The 21557-nt window shown below is 35.9% G+C and overlaps 2 protein-coding genes and 1 long non-coding RNA gene across 3 annotated transcripts; all 3 read right to left on the bottom strand.

The window, feature by feature from the left end:
- Nucleotides 1-614: 614 nt before the first annotated feature.
- On the bottom strand, nucleotides 615-3900 carry LOC102594978 (F-box/kelch-repeat protein At3g23880-like). The gene is made up of 2 exons (XM_006365513.2): nucleotides 2476-3900; nucleotides 615-922 (listed from the first exon to the last, which is right to left on the bottom strand). Exons 1-2 carry the CDS (start codon nucleotides 3702-3704, stop codon nucleotides 871-873), a joined length of 1281 nt encoding a protein of 426 aa, XP_006365575.2. The 5' UTR covers nucleotides 3705-3900; the 3' UTR covers nucleotides 615-870.
- A 237-nt stretch (nucleotides 3901-4137) lies between these two features.
- On the bottom strand, nucleotides 4138-15698 carry LOC102595311 (uncharacterized). The gene is made up of 4 exons (XM_015304488.1): nucleotides 10534-15698; nucleotides 10359-10419; nucleotides 5354-5516; nucleotides 4138-5271 (listed from the first exon to the last, which is right to left on the bottom strand). Exons 1-4 carry the CDS (start codon nucleotides 15160-15162, stop codon nucleotides 4260-4262), a joined length of 5865 nt encoding a protein of 1954 aa, XP_015159974.1. The 5' UTR covers nucleotides 15163-15698; the 3' UTR covers nucleotides 4138-4259.
- Nucleotides 15699-18362: 2664 nt separating this feature from the next.
- On the bottom strand, nucleotides 18363-21531 carry LOC102584919 (uncharacterized). The gene is made up of 2 exons (XR_368792.2): nucleotides 21133-21531; nucleotides 18363-21037 (listed from the first exon to the last, which is right to left on the bottom strand). It is a non-coding gene; the product is annotated as an uncharacterized lncRNA (long non-coding RNA).
- Between the last annotated feature and the right edge of the window lie 26 nt (nucleotides 21532-21557).

The following is a 21557-nucleotide window of genomic DNA, read 5'->3' on the forward strand; positions in this document are numbered from 1 at the left end:
ATTATTCCCTCAGTCCGTCTCATATTAAATGATTTATTGCTTTTCATTTGTTGATAATTAATTTAATAAATTAACAATTAAATTAGATGGATAATAATTTTTTTACAAAATAATCTATCATACTAGAAATGAACTTTTTTTAATTTTAGATTGGTTCTTTAGTTCCAATAATATCTAAGATTCTTTTTTAATCAACAAAATTAAAAAGAGAAAACATAAGAGGTCTTTTTTTATTTGCACTTGTAATAGACTAATGCAACATAAAATAATGATATCAATTTTCGAAGAGGTGAAGGAGGAAGAAAGAATATCCCTTCCCTTTTACTAAATCATAGTCCTGAATAGTTCGACAGATAAATTAAGTTGACGTGATGATACTTTTGAGACTGATTGGATCTATCCTAGACAACTAAGAGATCTTTGGCTTGCCTATATGTCTTTCTAGGGTACACACAATTTCTTGTAGCTTGTCGCTCACCTGGACCAAAAAAGAACTTGCTAATTTTTCAATCAAAATCATTTTATCTCATGCTACTTGCCAAAAATGAGATTAGAATAACTAAATTAATGTAATCTTTGTCTAAACTTGAGTAAATAAGTCATACTCCCTCCCTCTTCACATATTAATTAAACACCTTTACCCAATACACATGAACAAATCATCGTTGATCACAGTGAGACCAGTTCACATATGCAAAAAACTACGAAACAAAAAGAAGTAGAGGGCAAACATTGGGTGAAGAACATAAAAATAGATGTTACGAATCGAAAGAGAACTCTGAAAAAGTATTATACCACAAACATGAATTCACCAAAAAACTAAAAAGTTCTTCATGCCGTCTCTGAGGTTAGCCAAAAAGGAGCAAGCAATCAAGGTATGGTGATTTCTGAGGGTTGTCCCATCAAGAACTTTAAGCAATCCCTGCATCATCAAACAAAAACAAACTTTGTAAGTTTCTCAAAATGAGTTAAAGTTTATCGATGTAATGTGTAAATTCAACATTTAAGATGTATGCAAAAGGTAGAAATCCTACAAGAAAGCATGTTTCTTTACTATTAGCATCTACAGTCTACACTAACTGCAATATTTGAACTACTCAAACAATATCCGAAGAACAAAAAATCCTATAAGAAAGCCCGTGTTGTTACGAATAGCATCCAGTCATGAACACTAACTGGAATATTAGAAATACTCCAATCCAAAGAACAAAAATGTTCTACTAAGCTGTAAGTAAAAAATGCAACTCCATCAAACACTCTTTCCATATTATCCACAAAGTACTAAAGGAGCTACTTCCATGCTCTCCTTCTCTTCCTTGCCGTGCTTGATATCACTTAATTCACTTCAGACACACTCCACAGTCTACACTATAGAGTATATAATAATTGTCTACAGATGCCAAAAGTATGACCGGTCAATTCGTAATTCAAAGATTGATAGACAAATTAACAAAGGAAGAAATTAGCAATTGAATAAAGGCAACAAATATTCTAATACTTTCATCAGTAATGAGGGAGGGAAAAACAATTGTCTCATAGAAGATAAGTAAATCAGTTCAGGAGTCGAGGTTAATAAATTTTCTGTGTTACCCTTCCTAAAAATTATCATAGCTCTACAGGATCGATATGCTATTACTTTTTTTTCTGTGACAAAAATGACATAATGTTGATTTCCAAGTTCCATATATTCTTCTGTTTTCGAGAATGACAAATGACAAAAGAAAAAAATGAAAATGAACAAAGGTCCATATATTCTTCTGTTAGTATTTCACATGTATCATTATTGATTCAAAGTCCAGCTTAAAAACTAAAAAGCGCCAAGACCAGGGAATACAGTTCTCAGTATGTGTTCACCCTTTTTATTAAATCTCAAAAACTCTTCCGCAAGATCAATAGAACTCTATATTTTTTTATAAGGAAAGGTTAATAGAATTGGACCAATGTTTTCTTAAATAGTGCTATTGGCTAAGCCAGTATGTGTCTCGACTAGTTCACAAATCAGTTTGTTACAACCACAAGTACATTTGCTGGGGACCTTTGCACTAATGCTATTATGGAAGTATTATAGTAAGAATGAATACCTAGGATACATGTTAACTTCTCAACGGATTCTCTATCATCTCTTTTTTTTTTTTTTTTGTTTTAATTAATTGGTCTATGTTATAGGATAATAAGATGGTTAGAAATCTGAAAGAAGCTAAGAGCAGCACTAATACACAAGCATCTCAACCAATTGAACAGAATTAACTAAAGTAATCAGTAGACTTAGTTCACACAGTAATTAACACATCAGAGTTAATGTGCTAAGTTCCCGGAGTTCCTGTATAACACGTTCACGAGCACATAAAATAAGAAAATGAAGCAATGACAACATCTAAAAGTGGGAGCTGAGAACCTACACATAGCAAGTATATATAATATATGTACTTATGTAGTAACATAAACTGGAGTATAATGATAAATTGATCATCAAACCTTGTGACTCTTTTGCGCGCCAATTTATCTTGAGCATCTTGCTTCTTAACAGGTAGCATCCCTCCAATCAGAAATAGGCTCTCTGAATAATCAACAATCACATATGATCCATCCTTATTATTATCAAAGCTGAATTTTTCCTTGATTGAACTAGTTATGGGATCACACAAGAATATCACTCCATTTTCATTCTTAGCTACAATGTCACCATTCCTCAAACAGCCCAATATTAGGTCAAACCCGACTAACGGTCCAACACTGTATTTCTTACTCCAACCATCTACATCATCCATTACCCAAACATCCATATGACAATCATCTTTATGATCCCAGTCTAACATACAAAGAGAACCCTCCAATTCCACAAGATATTGATGCTTCTTACGCCTTCCTATCGAAGGTAACTTCTCAAAAACTAGTTTCCCCACATCAAATCGCACAAACACAGCACGCGATCCGAACTTATCAGGCATACAAACCAACCAATACGCCACCCCTTTAACAATCACATTGCAAGTAAACTCAAGAATATGAAAAATCATCTCATTTTTCAGCTTCTTCCATTTCCCACTCTTACTCGAATACATCTCAACATGGTTCGGGACTGCATACATTATGCCCACACAAAATATTCTCAAGATCAACAAATCATTATGTTGGAAATCAAAAGCCATTCCAATAGACGCCAAAAAGTGCAGTCCCTGACGGGGCAAGCTATCAGTGAGCTCCACCATCTTATACTTCCTCATCGCCGGGTTCCAAAGGGTAATCAGTTCACCCCATGGTGGATTAAAAAGGCAGATAAAGCCATTGCAAGGACCCACAATGTACATATTGGGGAAGAAACAGGGGAAAGGGCTGTCCACCTGGACAACTGATTCCGGCGGGTTGTATAGTGAGACTACATGATGATTAGACTCGCGATGACGGCTGCCTATAAGAATAGATGAACCGGAGAACTGCAAAGAAGAAGAGTGACGGAAATGTGAGGCGATGAAATCGGGTTTGGAAATGAGGTTTCGCCATTGCTTGCTAACACACCTGAATCGTAAAAGGGTTTTGACAGGGAGACGGGAAAGGATGTTAGAGATGATTTCTCTTGGGAAATAGAAGTGGGAAGTTGGTTCTGGTTCTGCTGCAGCTCTGCATTTTGGTTCTTTTGAAGTCCCTTTTCCTTTACCTTTACTTTTACCTTTCTTCTTCCCATTTCCTTTGCCTTTAGGAGGCATCTTGGAAGCAGGAAAAGGGTTTTACAAAATCACAGTAACAATGTTGACAAAGAAGAAGGGTTTTAGGGTTGCAAAATCAGAGCATGTATTTGTCTTTTGTGACAGAACTGGGGACTCGACAGAGACCTGTAGGTTTTGGCATCAGCTCTGAATAAAGGAAGGATACAATACAGAATTTGTACTGTATTCTGTGATATTGTTGGGATGAATAATTATATGATTTTTCAGGTTACATATTTTGTTTCGTGCATTTTTTTAAATCTATTTGGTATTAAGGTATGTATAATTTTAACATGCATTTACATGATTAAAGATACAATTGCCTTTTGTGCCACAATAAACAAGAAGAAATTGTTGTGCTGTTCAATTCTGTATTTTGGAACACAAGCCAAATTTATATGCAAGATCGAAAATTCGATTTTAGCAAGTCAAATGTTTATATAAGAGCTAGGTAACTCAATTCATTCATAAGTCAAATGCAAAATCTCAAGACTTACAATCTCTTATCTTGAAATTTCCATATTTTTACCAGTCCAAATTCAAGTACACTTGAGCCTAGCCTTGAGTTTGTTTTGGAGGTTGAATGGTGTACAAGGAGTTGAGCTGCCTACTTATTAGCATGCTGTTATTGAGAGCCATTTGGAGTTCCAAGTCATCAGACCACCATTGTTTAAGCCTATGTGCCTCAAGAAACCTCTGCTTTGCCTTTGACACCACAAAAAGCTTTACACCGGTTAGCGCATTTCCACCAGGTTTTACTTCTTTCTCCTTATTACCAATATTGAAACTATTGTTTTGTACTCCATCTGGATAATTGTAGTAGCAGCATATGTAGTCACTTGTGTTAACATACAAATGAGGCATAGGCAGCATTTGCTTAAGCTCTGAAGTGATTCTTGATTCTGTAGATTCAGCTGCATCCTCTGCGATGCTCTTGCTATGAAACTCTGAGTTAGAAGGAAGCATTGATTTGAACCTTTTCCACACAAATCCAGCTTTTCCACTCAAGATTCTATAACTCATGGCCAATGAAACAGATGGTGGATTGAAAAGATGTGCTTCTACATAAGTTCCTTCAGCAGCTAACGCCTTGTATACCTCGAGAGCAAAACCAGCTCCTAATGAGTGCCCTGTGATGGACACATTTTTGCTCCCTTGCTGGTTGAAGATGATTGATTTTAGAGCCGTTAAGAGTCTTTCGAATCTGAAGGATCCTTTGAGACTTTCCCATGCTAAGTAACGTAGATCATCCTCGACGTCTCTCCTTATTGTGGGGTTCTTCAAGAGTGTTCCTCTGATGGCTAATACCACTTTTGGTGCACCAGTTGGTCTTATTGGTATAAAATCAGCCAGGGCTGCTGCTTGATCCCATTCCAAAACTGCAGCAAATATCGAACCATCTCTTTCATCTACAAGGGGTTCAACCAGTTTGTACTTAAAGGGTGTCCACCACTGTGGTGCAAGGGCAGTTTCTAGGCCGTACCTATTTTCTTGTCTGTCTAGTTCAAGCAAGTATGCTGATTGTACAAAACAGGCCATCACTACTCTTTTGTAGCTTTCGTTCTTCCTGCACATTCTATACACCATCATAAGTAGTACTAAGAATTGAAATCTCAACGAAGACATGAAATGATAAAACGGAAACTAACCAACTGGAGCTGATGAGTTCTCTCCATCCAGGAGAAGAAATGTGTCGAGGACCAAATACATGGAAGGCCTTGGGATGGTACTGGAAAGAATGGTTTCTCTCCATGGAATTTTTTCTGAAGGACCAATATGTTCTCATGCAGTCACTTCTTTTTTCTTGAGTTTCTTAATAAGGTGGAGGTTGTATGTAGCAAATAAAATGTGACAAACCAGTCTTCATAAAAGAGAAGAAAATACACTTCCCAACGCCTAAAAGGGAATCACTTTTGCATTTCATATAATTTATATATGGTATCGGATACCAGTGAATTAATATGGATTCTTCTGCCATATCTTATACATATTATAACAAAATGCAAGTGTTTTATCTTGGTAAAGAACACTCAACCTTGCAAAATTAGTCATGTCTGATCTTATTCTATTCCTATAGATCAGCTTACAACAGAATCTGATTCTGTTTTGCTCTGAATGACCTAAAAGAAAACTAGCATAATGCTCTAGGAATACATCTATCTATATATAAATGGTTTCTTTGTCCTAATGTTTCGCATGCTCTTTCATTTATATTATCTGATGAACACCTTATCGAATCTCAAGGATAAGACGAAGATCCACGACATCATTAAACAAATGTTTGTCGAGTCTCTAAATATTTTAATCTCCTTTTTCTCTCATCCTATTCGGTTCTAGTTCATGAAAATTTTATTTAAAAGCGATCTCTTTGAATCTTTCTTTATTTGAATGAATCTGGCAATAAAATAGGATATCATAACTTCCATCTTAATTTGACAACCGCCACACCAATATCCTGAGAAACCTGGTTAAGGAAAATAGACAGGTGAATCGTGATTGCCTTGTCCCCCTACTATCGATGTTATAAGAAAATATTCAACAATATTATATTTCTTAATATTATTTTAGTATAAGAAATTACACGAATTAGTTATTTCGTTATTTCTTATATCTGAACTTTATTTTTAAAAATTAATTATCATCCATTATTTAAATTTTACTGACCTAAATGACTAATAAATACTTGATCAGTGAAAAACAATAATGACAGTCTACTCCTATATTTGGGGATAAAGCGTAAGCAAATCTTATTTTTACCTCATGAGATAGAAAAGTTTTTGAAAGACCTCGACTCAGGTAACGCCTATAAAAAATCATACGGAAGAAAAGAGGTTAACAAGTACTCCATCCGTTTAAAAAAGAATGACCTCCTTTCCTTTTTAGTCCGTTTCAAAAAGAATGACCTATTTTCTTTTTGGTAACATTTTAATTTCAGTTTTCCACGTGACATGTTTAAAGCCACAAGATTGAAAGACAATTCAGTACATTTGATATAATTTTAATTTATGACCACAAGATTCAAAAATCTTCTTTATTTTTTAAAACTTTGTGTCAAGTCAAATCAGATCATTCTTTTTTAAACGGAGGGAGTACTTATTAGAGTAAGCATCATATAACATACCAGGAAAAGAAGCATTAAAAGTAATATGAAAATCAAAACACAAGACACAATATATAACAACTAGGGGTGACAGAATAGGTAATTAATATGGGTATCCAACTCATTTAAAAATGGGTAAAAACATATAATACCCAGATTATCCATTTAAAGGTGGATAGTTAAATAGATAAAATGGGTAAAAAATGTTCATTTACACAAAAAAAAAAAGAGTGCTAAAGAGTGGGGTAGTAAGTAAGTCTATTTTTTTTACATTTTTATATGTTATTTTTTTTTTGGGATAGGAAGGTGGGGGGGTTGGTAGGGTGGTGGGTGGTTGTTATTTAAAAAAAAAAAAAATTAATGGAAAAAATTTAAAATTTTGTTAATTATTTTTTGGATGGGGTGTGGGAGGTGGTTGGTAGGGTGTGGGGTGGTAAATTTTTTTTAAATTTCTTTTTTTTATTTTTATTTTTTGGGATTGGGGTAGGGGGTGGAGTGAAGCGATGAAAAAACTTTAATTTTTTTTTTGTTTTTAAAGATTTTAACAAGATTTCTATTATAACATGAGTAATTATGAGTATCCATATTATCCATTGGGTAATTCATTTTTATCCATTTAAAATGTGAGTCGAGTCGAGTAATTTATCCATTTTTATTTAACTCATTTTTTATCGACTCATATTCGACTCGACTCACTCGTTTGTCACTCCTAATAGCAACATAAAACACAAAAAATATCAAAACTACATGTATTAAAGGAGAAACATGAAAGAGTCAGGGCGGGATTTATGCTTTAGAAAGTAAGGCCTTTGCCTTGGGCCCCCAAATTTTAGTGAAGAATAAATTATGTGTTAATATTTTTATAAAAAAAATTTGATCATTTATGATAAAAAAGTATATATTTTTTTAAAATAAATTATTTTATCCACTTTAACATTTTTTGTACTTTGTTAAAAATAAGAATTAATAGTAAAAAGTGTTGACCAAAGTGAATTACAAATTCTTTTTTATTTCTTTTTAAATTTTAGTTTCAAGCATTACTACACGCATATTAATATGAGGTATACCAAGTCATCAACTTCTTGAGTCAAATTCTGTGGTTCTGACTCTTATCTTTATTTAATATTTATCGACTTATCACTTATGGCATTCTGTTAACAATACATATAATAATTGCCTCACTTAAATGATGTTTTTTCAATGTTGAGTTGATAAAATCTTACTTAAAACTAGTAACTGAAAAAACAATATTAAATACGAATAATTTTCATCTAGATAGTGCAGGAAAAATAATTTTTGAATAAATACGTATATGAAGTTTATTTATATTTTAGGCCGCGAATTGAAATTTCGCTTTAAGCCCCCAATTACGTTGAGCCGCCCCTGAAAAGAGTGCCAAACAACCAAGTCTACATCGCAAGAAAGCAAGACAATGGTCAACTATCCACAACTTTTTATTCAAGTTAGTGACCTCTAAATCCTCCTGAAGATGTTTTATCTTGTTTCAAATTACATGTCTTCGATATATGTCTATCCCTCGAACCCACTATCATCAATCTGAACCACTCTATAACGGAGCCTCTTCACATGTCCATATTATCTCAGTCTGATTATCCTTATTTTATCCACCACAAAAATCACTCCTACTTATCTCTAGTGTCATTATTTCTAATCTTGTTTGTTCTAGTATGCGCACACATCCACGTCATAATTCTCAGTTCCATAACCCTTGGGAATTTTTAATTGGCCAACTTTTTTCCCTCTTCATGCCAAGAGTCAAAACTAAATCTGTCAGCATCCCCAAAATTGTCTTTGTCGATTCACAAATCCCTTTCTCGTCTTCACCTTTCTAGCAAAGATGGCAGCTAAAGGCAAAGGAAATGGGAAAAGGAAAGGGAAAGGGAAAGGGAATTCCAAGAAAACAAAGAGCAAACCTCCGGACCCAACATCCGACTGCATTTTCCCTAGAGAAACCATCTCTAACATCCTTTCTCATCTCCCTGTCAAGACCCTTTTACGATTCAGGTGTGTTTGCAAGCCATGGCGGAACCTCATTTCCAAACCCAACTTCATAGACACCCATTTACACCGTTCCTCTTCTTTGCAGCCCACTAATTCTCCAATTCTTATACACACCCGCCATGTCAAGTCCACCGATCATGTACTCTCACTATTCGACTCGCCGGAATCATCAGTTACCGAACTCGATAACCCTTTTCCTTTCTTCTTTCACGAGATGGCCGTTGTGGGTTCATGCAATGGCATTGTTTGCCTTTGTAAGCCACCTTGGGGTGATGTAATCACTCTTTGGAACCCAATGATGAGGAAGTGTATGGCGGTGCAGCTTTCGAAGAAGAAACCCCTAATGGGAGTGCACTCTGGTGTATCCATTGGGTTGGCGTACGATTCACAAGAGAATGATTTCATTATCTTAAGTCTTTTGTGTTTCAGGGTAGGATCTAGGGTTCCGGATGAAGTGGAAATGTGTTCGACAAAGAGTTTCTGTTGGAAGCAGGTGAAAAATGAGGTGGGGTTTAGAGTTCTTGGGCCCTGTTGCAATGTGATCATTAAAGGGGTACCTTATTGGACCGCTCTAGTAGAGGATGAGTATGGGTTACGTGAGGTGTTGGTGTATTTTGATGTGAGTAGGAAAGTATTTGAGAAGTTACCTATGCCAGGAATAACAGTGGGAACTCAGTGGCAGCTTGTGGATTTGGAGGATTCCGTTGGTATGTTAATCTGGGCGAAAACAGACAAATATAACGTTGATGTTTGGGTAATGGACGATGAAGATGGTTGGAGTAAGAAATGCAATGTCGGACTGGTGTTCGGGTTTGACAGAATTATTGGCTGTTTGAGGAATGGTGACATTGTAGCTGAGGATGAAAATGGCGTGTTGTTACTCTTTGATCCGGTGACTAATTCTGTTAAGGCAAAATTGTGCATCGATAACGCTAAGAGAGGTTCATCCGTGATTTTCAACTATTCAGAGAGCCTAGTTCTAATTGGAGGGATGCTACCAGTTGAGAAGCAAACTGCTAGAGATAAAGTAGCACGTGAAAACCTCCTAAAGTGCGGTGATGAAATCTTTGTCTTCTCAATTACATTTTAAGTTACTATATGCTTGCTTTGTGCTGATTATTAACTCCGTCTTTGAGATTTTGTTGTTGCTTTGTTTATCATGTTGCGCATATGTATATGTTACGGGCACCTGGTGAAACTAAGCAGATAGACTATGATTTAATCTTCTATGTGAACTCACTCTATGATTTGTTTACATAATTCTTAGCAATTAGTGGAGATGCTTGTGAATTGCTGCTGTGGTGTTCTGTTTTTTAGAGCATCAGTTGTGGTGCGGTCAATAAGCAACAAGAAATAGAAAATTGTTAGGAACCCACAATTCTCTAATAATAAATCTGTAAACTTCCAAACACAAGACAGAAGTAGGAACAACACTTCAACTAATATTTACTGCTACAGATAATTAGAATATGTTATACAAATAGTTAGTAGAGAATACTTCTAACATTCAAGGTATTTCGAGGAACCTTAACCTCCAAATCTGCCTGAGAAATCCTTACCCACCAAAATCCTGTCTTTTTCCTTTTCCCAGTACTATTTATCCCCAAATAACTACCTAAACTGCTAGTTAACTGCTAGATAACTACTAGATAACTACTAGAATTACATTCACATAATAATTAATAAATAAAACAACTATATTTAAGCCTTATTTTCACCCTTCTTTCTGCGTTCATAGACCTTAGTAACAACAGGTCTAACAATACCCGCCCCAACGAGCTTCACCTTGTCCTCAAGGTGAAAATGAGGAAACTGTGCATCAATGATCTCATAGGATTCCCAAGTGTTTTCAAAGTCTGGTAAGCCCTCCCATTTAATCAACACCTCTTTGGAACCATTCAAGAGTGTATGACAGTCCACTACACCTTCTGGTTGCACTTGTAGTTCAAGCTCATCAGATAAGAAAGGAGGGAGCTGCTGAACTGGAGTAGAATCCTTAACTGCGCGCTTTAACCAAGAAACATGAAATACAGGGTGCACCCGTGAATGAGGGGGTAAATCAAGGCGATAAGCAACTTCACCAATTTTATTCAATATGGTATATGGCCCATAGTAACGAGGACTTAACTTCTGATTAACTTTTTTAGCAAGTGAGCGAAGCTTGAAAGGTTGCACACGAAGATAAACCAAATCACCAGGCTGAAACACAACTTCACGACGCTTAGCATCAGCATAGACTTTCATTTGAGCTTGAGCATGAATTAGATTATCTTTGAGTTCATCTAAAATATTGTTGCGAGCCATAAGCTGCTGGTTGACCTCTTCAACAGCAGAAATTTCATCAGTAAACCGCAACAAAGAAGGAGGATCTCGCCCATATAAAGCTCTGAAAGGGGTCATCTTGGCGGAACCATGGTAAGTGGTATTGAACCAAAATTCAGCCCAAGGAATCCATCTTGGCCATTGTTTTGGATGTGCTCCTGAAAAGCAACGCAAATAAGTTTCCAAAGAACGGTTGACAACCTCAGTTTGACCATCTGTTTGAGGGTGATAACCTGAGCTTAATTTGAGGCTAGTACCGGACAACTTGAATAATTCTTGCCAAAATTGGCTGACAAAAATCCGATCGCGATCAGACACAATTGTTTTGGGAAAACCATGCAAACGTACAATCTCACGAACAAATAACTCAGCAACACTCTTTGCTGTATAGGGATGACATAAGAGGAGGAAATGACAATATTTAGTGAAATGGTCCACCACCACAAGTATAGTATCATGTCCCATTGCTTTTGGTAACCCACTGATGAAATCCATAGCAATATCATTCCAAACTTGAGTAGGAATAGGTAATGGTTGCAACAAGCCAGCGAGACTTAGGGCTTCATACTTGTTTTGCTTGCAAACTTCACAACTAGCCACATAGTTTTGTACATCCCTTTTGATTCCATTCCAATACAACACTTGTGAAATGCGTTTGTATGTACGGAAAAAACCTGAGTGTCCTCCAGTAGGTGAAGAGTGAAATTCCCTAAGGAGTGTGGGAATGTGTAATGACGAACGGGGAATCACCAGCCGACTTTTGAAAAATAGGCAGCCATTCTTTAGAACATAATTCGGTCGTGAAGCCGGATTTTGCAGCAACTCTTGAGTCAATTTACGGAGTTGATCATCCTGTTGAATTTCTGTGGAAAGATCATCTAATGTACTGCTGCGTAGAACAGAAAAAGCCATGAAATGAAATTGGCGAGACAAGGCATCAGCTGCTTTATTTTCACAACCCGGTCGATATTGAATCTCAAAATCAAACCCCATCAACTTAGTAACCCATTTTTGTTGCTCCTCTGCCATAACATGTTGCCCCATGAGAAATTGGAGACTTCGTTGATCTGTTCGTATAATGATATGCTTACCCATCAGGTAATGACGCCACTTTTGTACAGCAAAAACAATGGCCATTAACTCCCTCTCATATACTGATTTGGATTGAGCACGAATAGAAAATCCTTGACTAAGAAAAGCGATGGGATGTCCTTCTTGCATTAGGACAGCTCCAATCCCTAATCCTGAAGCATCTGTCTCAACCACAAACACTTTTTTAAAATTTGGTAGTGCCAAAACCGGCAAAGTGACCATAGCCTCCTTAAGAGACTCAAAAGCTAACTGAGCTTCTTTATTCCAATGAAAAGCATCTTTCTTGAGCAATTGTGTGAGTGGCCGGGCTATTTTCCCATAGTCACGAACAAACTTCCTATAGTAACCAGTAAGTCCCAAAAAACCCCGCAAACCTTTAACATCTTTGGGATTTGGCCAATTAATCATGCTTGTTATTTTGGCAGGATCCGCTGAGACTCCACTTGCGGAAATAATATGTCCCAAATACTCTAGTTGTGGTTGACCAAAATGACATTTTTTTCGATTGACAACCAGGTTATGATGTTTTAAAATTTGCAGCACCTCCCGCAAATGACCCAAGTGAGTAGAAAAATCTGCACTATAAACTAATATGTCATCAAAAAAGACCAATACAAACTTACGTAAGTGAAGCCGAAATATCTCATTCATCAAGGCTTGAAAAGTAGATGGAGCGTTTGACAACCCAAATGGCATGACCAAAAACTCATAATGGCCTTCATGTGTGCGAAATGCTGTTTTTGCTACATCCTCCTTGCAAACTCGAATTTGATGGTACCCCGATCTTAGATCCAATTTTGAAAAAACAGTGGCACCCCCAAGCTCATCCAGTAATTCATCGATTGCTGGAATTGGAAATTTATCTGGAACAGTGATCTTATTAAGGGCCCGATAATCCACACAAAATCTCCAACTACCATCTTTTTTTCGAACTAGCAACACTGGACTGGAGAAAGGACTTGTACTTGGTTGAATGATACCAGCTACAAGCATTTCCTGGACGATTCGCTCAATCTCATTTTTTTGATAATGGGGGTAACGGTATGGACGAATATTAGGTGGATTTGATCCCTCTTTAAGTTGGATAGCATGATCATGACTCCTATTTGGTGGCAGCCCTTGCAGATCCTCAAATAAAGTTCCAAATTCTTCTAATAACTGCTGCAAATTCATATTCTCTTGTTCTTCCCTTGCTGTTAACTCATTGAGGTCAAGATAATATCCTTCTCCATCTGTTTGCAAGGCTTTAAACAGAGTTTTGAGTGAAACCACTGATTTGGATAATGAGGGGTCTCCTCGAACAACTTGTGTTTGCCCTCTTATTTCAAATTTCAACGTCAACGTTTTGAAATTAGCTTGAATATCCCCCAAAGTCTCCAGCCACTCTAGTCCCAACACAACATCGGCACTTCCCAAATTAAAAAGGAAATAATCTTGTGTTATGCACAATTTATCAATCCATAGTTCCACAGCTTTACAACTTCCCCTACTCTTTACTTGTTGCCCATTCCCTACTTCCACCACAATTGACTTAGTTTCTGTTTGCTTTAACCCTAATTCTTCGGCAACATTGCGAGAAATAAAATTTGTTGAGGCTCCGCTATCAATCAACACAATAACCTTTTTCCCCAATATTGTTCCCCCTACCTTCAAGGACTTCTTTGTGGTAAATCCTGCAATAGAGTACAAAGACAATTCCATTAACTTTTGAGACTCTGGTTGTTCTTGAACATTTAACTGATTCACCCCTGCATCTATTATTTCATTTGAATGCTCTTCTATATCTCCATCTTCGCTGTCCTCTGATGCTACAATAAGCAGATTTAACTGTCTAGAATTGCACCGGTGATTGGGGCCATATTTTTCATCGCAGCGAAAACAAAGTCCTCTTCTTAATTTATCCTGATACTCTGCATCAGATAGCCTTTTGTATGCTCCACCACGCCTTGCTGAAGTTTCAAGTCCTGGCTGCATGATCTCTCCACGCTTTTGCTCTTGAAAATGTCGTGGTACTGCTGAAACTGTTGTACGGGCAGAATGATATGGTGTTGTGGCTACACGCACATGGGAACTTGTAGCACTTCCTGTCCGGCTATTGTCAGTCCCTGGAAAATGCGTTGACACCTTAGGAAGTGTTATCGGCATAGATCTCTGCAAGTGGACTTGGCTGAGAGCCCAATTCTTTTCTTCAATACGTTGGCTTTGGTCCATAATTTGGGTTAGAGTTCCCAACTTGCTAAGACGCAATTCTGCCTTGATTTCCCCTCTCAGTCCATTTATAAAAATTCCTACCAAAACCTCATCATCAACATCTTTCAAGGGTGCTGAAAGCAACTCAAAATCTTCTCTATATTGGGCCACACTTCCAGTTTGTTGCAATCCTATCAAAACCTCATATAAGTTCCCTAACTGTGATGGAGTAAATCGTTGGAGTATGGCTACTCGAAACACATCCCATGTGACAACCGGTGTTCTGGTCTCCCACCATTGGAACCAATTCAGGGCTCTACCTTCAAGGCAAACAGCAGCAGCCTCCAATTTATCCGTGTCATCAATGCCATTGAAATGAAAATAACGCTCTGCTCTATTAAGCCACCCATAAGGATTATCACCAGAAAATAAGGGTAGTTCCAGTCGTCTAGGACGTGTTTCATCACGAAATTGTGGTTGAACTTCCCGAAATCTGTCACCTCTGCGATTGTGGCTGTTCTCTGCCATTACATCTGTGTCTTTAATTGGATCTTCCTGAACCACTGATTTTCCTTTCATATGTTGAAGAATTTCAGCGTCACGCTCATCTTTTTTTTGCATCCAGTCTCGTAACTGCCCTATGTAATCACGTACTGAACCAATCTCATGTTGTACTTCATCCATTGTCTTCTCTAATCCTTCAATCCTCCCTTCCATTCTGGTTGAAACCATAAAGGCTCTGATACCAAAATTGTTAGGAACCCACAATTCTCTAATAATAAATCTGTAAACTTCCAAACACAAGACAGAAGTAGGAACAACACTTCAACTAATATTTACTGCTACAGATAATTAGAATATGTTATACAAATAGTTAGTAGAGAATACTTCTAACATTCAAGGTATTTCGAGGAACCTTAACCTCCAAATCTGCCTGAGAAATCCTTACCCACCAAAATCCTGTCTTTTTCCTTTTCCCAGTACTATTTATCCCCAAATAACTACCTAAACTGCTAGTTAACTGCTAGATAACTACTAGATAACTACTAGAATTACATTCACATAATAATTAATAAATAAAACAACTATATTTAAGCCTTATTTTCACCCTTCTTTCTGCGTTCATAGACCTTAGTAACAACAGGTCTAACAATATGATTGTTAGATCCTTGAAGTTTGTGTGTTAAAATTTCTATTTGCCGATGCTGTAGGACTCTGAGGTAGTTGGTTCCATAAGCATTTTAACCATTATGTATTTGAAAAAAAAGAGCAGAATAACATAAGTTTCGCTGAAATAATGCATGCGGATTGTATTGCACTGACTAAGTGAAGGCTTCAAAAGAAAAAACTGATAGAATCAAGTCCTATTAAGGAGTGCAACAATTATGTTACCTATCTGTTTAACTGAGCCATTGTGTTTCTGCTTTCAGATGTTCTTTTTCTTGTTTCTGGCAAATGTTTTAAATTTTTTTATCTCATTTCTTGATTCATAAACTTTTATGTATATACAAGTAGGGGTGTTATTAATCTTATAGATGTTAATGTTGATGAACTAAAGATAAAGATTATATTCAATGAAAGGGTTAGATACTTGTTTCATTCCTACCATATTCGGTGTATGTGCACCCTCTATCTCAAATGGAGTGTGAGACATCCATATCTTAATTTTTTGGATGCTCAAAGACATAACTTTAGTTTGACAGCCAGTATAAGAGGTCCTCTCTTTGTAGAAAAGATCTCTTCTTCATTTAATTATTTGCTACTACAAGACTGAAGTTGCATATCTGGGGCTTTTCAGCTAGACTTCCGAGCTTTGTTTTTCCATAGCTTAGAAGCTTTCTCTAGAATCCTCTCCTCGTAGAAAGGATCTCCTCTTCATTTAATCATTTGCTACTTCAAGTTGCATCTTTGGGGCTTTTGATCTTGAATTTCAAGCTTTGTTTTTCCTTAGCTTAGAAACTCTCTTTTTGCTTCCTGTCCACTGTCTTTTCTCCTTGGTTGGTTGGGACTTTGTTTTAGACATAATATTCTTAGCTATTTGGTCCATGGGTCTCTGAGGAGCATGTTCGGAGTAGAAATGAGTGGTGCGAGGGATTGTTGGCTTTGAAAGATATTTGGAGAACTCACTTACATTCTTTTTCTTGATAATGCAGGGCTGGCATAAATTTGAAGATCATTTCCACCGACGATCCCCAACAGGTTGACTTGGCTACTAGGATTGCATGAAAGAAGTTTCTGCTTCCCCTTTTTGCTATCCTTAGAGATGACATGAAAAACTTTTGACATCTTTTTAGTTTGGAATCCACAATGTATGTAGTTCCTGGTCTCTCAGATGTTTGTATTAAAGAAGAAGATGAGTTTAATTCATCTGACTACTTTGTTGATCAGATTGTCAACTAATATCTATTGCACATTGTTTTGATTTACAAGTACTTGATTAAACAATGGTGGGTTTGTGGCTGAATATTCTGATTCGACTTTAGTTGTTCGATCCTGAAGCATGCCTTTCCTTTGTGTTTCTTGTAGTGCCCTTACTTAGCTTCCTTCGTTGAGCTATCCTCTTCTACCACGTTTCAATATGCCATCAGGAGAAGTCGGTTTGCATAATCCGCAATCATGAACCCGGCTATGCACTAAAGAAAGTTTTGCTTCATAAAATCTTCCATTGTGTTCTCTTCACTCAATTTTTGTTCCTTTTCCCACAAGTGTTTTTGCAATTGAGTCATATTATAAGGGCATTTAATGTAGGAAAAAGGGTAAAAAATGCTTTTAAATTATGTGAAAGGAACAAAAATGTCATCCGTTTATAGTTTGGTTCAAAAATGTCTTTGCCGTTAATATTTTGGTTCAAAAATGCCCTTACCATCAATACTTTGGTCAGAAATGCCCCTATAGTTACTAAATGGGTCAAAAATGCCCTTTTCTGAATAAATATATTATTTTTTTCTTTTTAAACATATCTTCTTCCTAATTAACATATTATTAAAGATTCTTATTTTGTTTTTCTTTTAAAATCACTTTAACAAATAAAAATGTAGGATTTATTTTTCTTTTTCTTAATCTCATTTTATCAATTAAAATAGAATAACTTCATGTACCCTTTCGACAGATAATATATGCCATATATATAAGATCATAATATATCCATCATAAAAAATAATTATAATAAAATAAGTAATATTTTTTGTTACGACCTGATTTCGAAAACTAAGGTTTCGAGACCATTTTCGCAACTTTGGCAATTTTTGTTGAGTTTTGGAAAAATCTATAATTTGGAAGTCGCCACTTAATTTTTTAGGAAAATTAAGAAAACCATTTAAAAGGAGAATTTTGAAAGAAAGTAATTTAAATAAAACCAAAGTCGGGTAAGGGTTCAAATAATTTTCTAAGGAAGGGTTTAGGCATCTTAGAGAGTCCGCTAACACGCGGTTGACCGACGGATTTAAAAATTTGGCTAACTTTGTAAAAAATGGTTACTTATAAAAATCTCATTTGAAACTTAGATAAAAATCCCTTGATACTTTTAAAAATCTCAAAAATAATCCTAACTTAAAACTTTTATTCATAGTTATGTTTTGAACCATACGATTAATTCGAACTCATCAACATGGATCAAGGGACCTTGTTTAGCAACTATGAAAGGATATAAAAATTCCTCAAGTCATTCATACACAGTCTTCAGTCATTTTTTAAAAGATAACTAATTTTAGTTTAAGACGACTTAACAACTCTATCCTAGTCAAAATTTGAACTAAATAGCTAATTCCAAACTCATAAACATGGATTCAAAGCTTTTCAATAACTATGAAAGAACATAAAAGGTTCTCAAGTTATTCTAATAAGCATATTACCTAACTTAAAATGGGTTTTGGAAATTTGGAAATTTTAAAGTAAACAAGCGACAAAATATGAAATAAAAATCCCTCCAAAGATTCATCTAAGTTAAGAAAATAAATGTTAGAAGTTAAGAGCAATTATCACAAAATAAGGAAAATAAAAGTGCGAAGAGAACTTGGACAAATCTAAGTCCATTCGCTGCTTCTTAATTGTTGTTGCTGGCGCAATTTTCAAACTTTCTTAGTCTGAAAAATGCAAGTTTCAGCCCTTCGAAACTGCTGTGACCTGTTACTGAGCAGCTGCCATCAATAATAATTGAATCAATAAGTCAAAAATCCCTAAAATATCAGCCCTTTAGGGCAGTTGCGATCTGCTCACGTTACTTGGGTTTTAAACCCAATTTTTGCTCCTCGTTTCCCTGCCTTTTCAAGGCTGCTGTTGCTGCTGGTTTGCTTGGGTTTTAACCCAATAATACTAGCTTCCCTTTCACGACTCGGAGGAGGTTTGACTCAAGAAGAGGACTATGCAAGAGAGGGGAGTCCGTGTGAACTCAATGGAAGCGTGTTCATGCATAATAAGAAAAAGAATTAGCTAGTATAGATGAACTCCAAGGAAAACATAACGAATTAAAATTATCGTTAAAACTAACCAAACCAGAAACACATGATCATTAATTAGTCACAGCTTTCAGAACTTAAGTAGTATGGTAAACTGGACAGATTTTCTTTTTTTTTTTTTTAAAAAAAAAAGGAAAAACTAAGTCAATAAACAAGTCATCTGTAGGCAAAAAAAATAAGGGATCATTGCAGAGAACATAAAAACCAAAGCATTCAATACTAAGCAGCACATCAACTTTCTTAAGCAAGACACAAGACAAAGAAAAATATTTTGAGAAATGAAGGAACTTAGAAGTAAATTATACATGCATAGAAGTTGTATGTGAACTTAAACAAGATTATAGTATTGTAGTCTATATTGAAACATGCAAAACTAAAATTAAAACAAACAGACAACTTCTTAGCTTTATCTAGTGTGACTCAAAAATAAAAACTAATAAGAGCAAAACACAAAGATAGGAGAGAATGCTAAGAAGAGAAAAATAAAACACTTGATTTTATAGCCTTAAGTCTAATTAACCAACTCATAGATTCAAGTTTCAATCAGCACATTGCTAGCTATAAATTACTCATCTCTAACTCACAAAATTACCACACTTCGATTGATTTTAACAAAGAGTAAACAATGAGCTAAATTAACAAAGTACTAACATATATTATATCACTTAGATGCATAATTTATCCATACTAACTCTAGGTAAACTAAGCATAACAGGACTTCAAAAAACTGTACTTGGAAGAAATCATTGTAAGGCTAACATGCTTTACCATTTCAGAAATTGAGCGAATCAACAAAAGATCACGACTAGTAAAGCAGCACATGACATATGAGCTTCCGAATAGAACAACACATCTATGACATCCAATATTTAAACTAATAATCAGCAAATAGGATGAATTCCAAGCCAAGCAAATGTACACAATTTAGGATCTATAGCTCAAGGAGTGACATGAGGATCTAAAGGATTTAGGAGCAACCAAAGAGAAATTCAACTTCATCTAGAGCTCAACTAAACCTAGGATCAACTCATGGTTTCCGAACAAATAAAATCCTTAACATAAGAAGCAAGTAAGAAACCCACATTGTGAAAAAAGGGAACTGGATGTAAAACGAAGAAAGCAGGGGTTCACTTTAAGGAGCATATGTAAAAGTAGAATTGAGATTGAGTGCACTCAAATGAATCTACATATAACATACAATTGCTCAATCCCTTGGACCACAAACGAACTAAATAGAGTATCAAAAGTGTCATACTAAACTAAAGAAACAAGTTCATAATATAAACAACAGTTAAACTCGAACAAATCACAGCAACATTTTAATCATATATTACTTGAGAAATTTGATAAAAACGTGATACAAAACAATCTTGAACGATAAATTTGAGACCTCAAATTTTATAAACTTATAAATAAACCCCTATTTCACAGAGACTAAAATGACAGAAACTAAACCAAGTACTAACATTTTAACCATTTTATGGAGCAAGAGATAGATTCTTAAGGAAACAATAGAGGAGTGACTATTCAGTCGAGTTAGCAAGGGTAAGGCATTTTTTAGGTTGTTTTCAATCACCAGATGCGATACAGAATCGATCAAGCAAAATGTGCTATTAAGTCAAAACAGGATTTCACATTTTTACTAAAAGAAAAATCTGGAAAGAAAAAAAAACAGTAACTCTCTCCAGAAACTAGGATTGGAAATTCAAACAACCCACAGGGAATAAAAGAAACATTGCTAATGTACTTGTAAAATCACCAATACTTAGGCATTCAACAAAAATATTCATCAACATATAAATGTTAGGAAACATACTAGCCTTAAATCGGCTCTAACACATAACACAACAACATAGACTAAAATTAAACTAAATAGAAAAGGAAAGGAAAGAGTTACCTGGTTCTGGGCAGCGACTGAAACTGGAGTCCGGATGTGACGAACTCTACCACCACCCCGACTCAAAATAGCCGCAAATCAATTGAATTTCAGTGACGAAAATAAGAGCTCCCAAAAAAACATAGCGGGGTGCTCTTTTCTTCGCCTCCCAAAAAACCTCCCTTGAACAGTAAGAGGGAGGGGTATTTATAGGACCTAAAATCTCACGAAATTTGGAAAGATTTTCGATGTGGGATTTTGAGAATTTTCAAAATCCCTTAACATATAAGGATTGCCAACTAGTTAGTGTACGAATTCGTACCATTTTGAACGAAATTGAAAAAGGAAAATCGAAAATTATAAGGGTATTACCGTTGAGGAATGCAATGCTGGAAGCTTGAGGCGTCTTTGAGCTCGTACTATGCACGCGGAGAGTACGAATTGAAGGAGAAAAGAGGAAAATTGAGGCGGTGAATCTGAGGATTTGAAGTTGGGTTCGTTTGGTTGCTTTCGCTGAGGAAGAAGAAGAAGAAAGAGGTGGGATCGGGGGGCGTGTAGGAGAGTTCTGTGTGTTCTTTCTAGGAAACAAAAAGAGTGTGTGTGCGCGTGAGGTAAAGGGGATTAGGAAAATAGTGGAATAAAGGGTGTGGGCTGGTTTAAAGCTTTTTGGGGCCAAAAAATTGGATTAAAAAGCTGAGGAAAAATAAGTGGGTTAAGGAACTGGTCCTCTTACCGTATCTTAAATAAATTGAAAGCAAAAGTAAATTACGTATTTAATTAAAGATTAAGCTTCTCAA

The sequence above is a fragment of the Solanum tuberosum genome, unplaced genomic scaffold (genome assembly GCF_000226075.1).
Source record: "Solanum tuberosum cultivar DM 1-3 516 R44 unplaced genomic scaffold, SolTub_3.0 scf00552, whole genome shotgun sequence".
NCBI classification, from domain to species: Eukaryota; Viridiplantae; Streptophyta; class Magnoliopsida; order Solanales; family Solanaceae; genus Solanum; species Solanum tuberosum.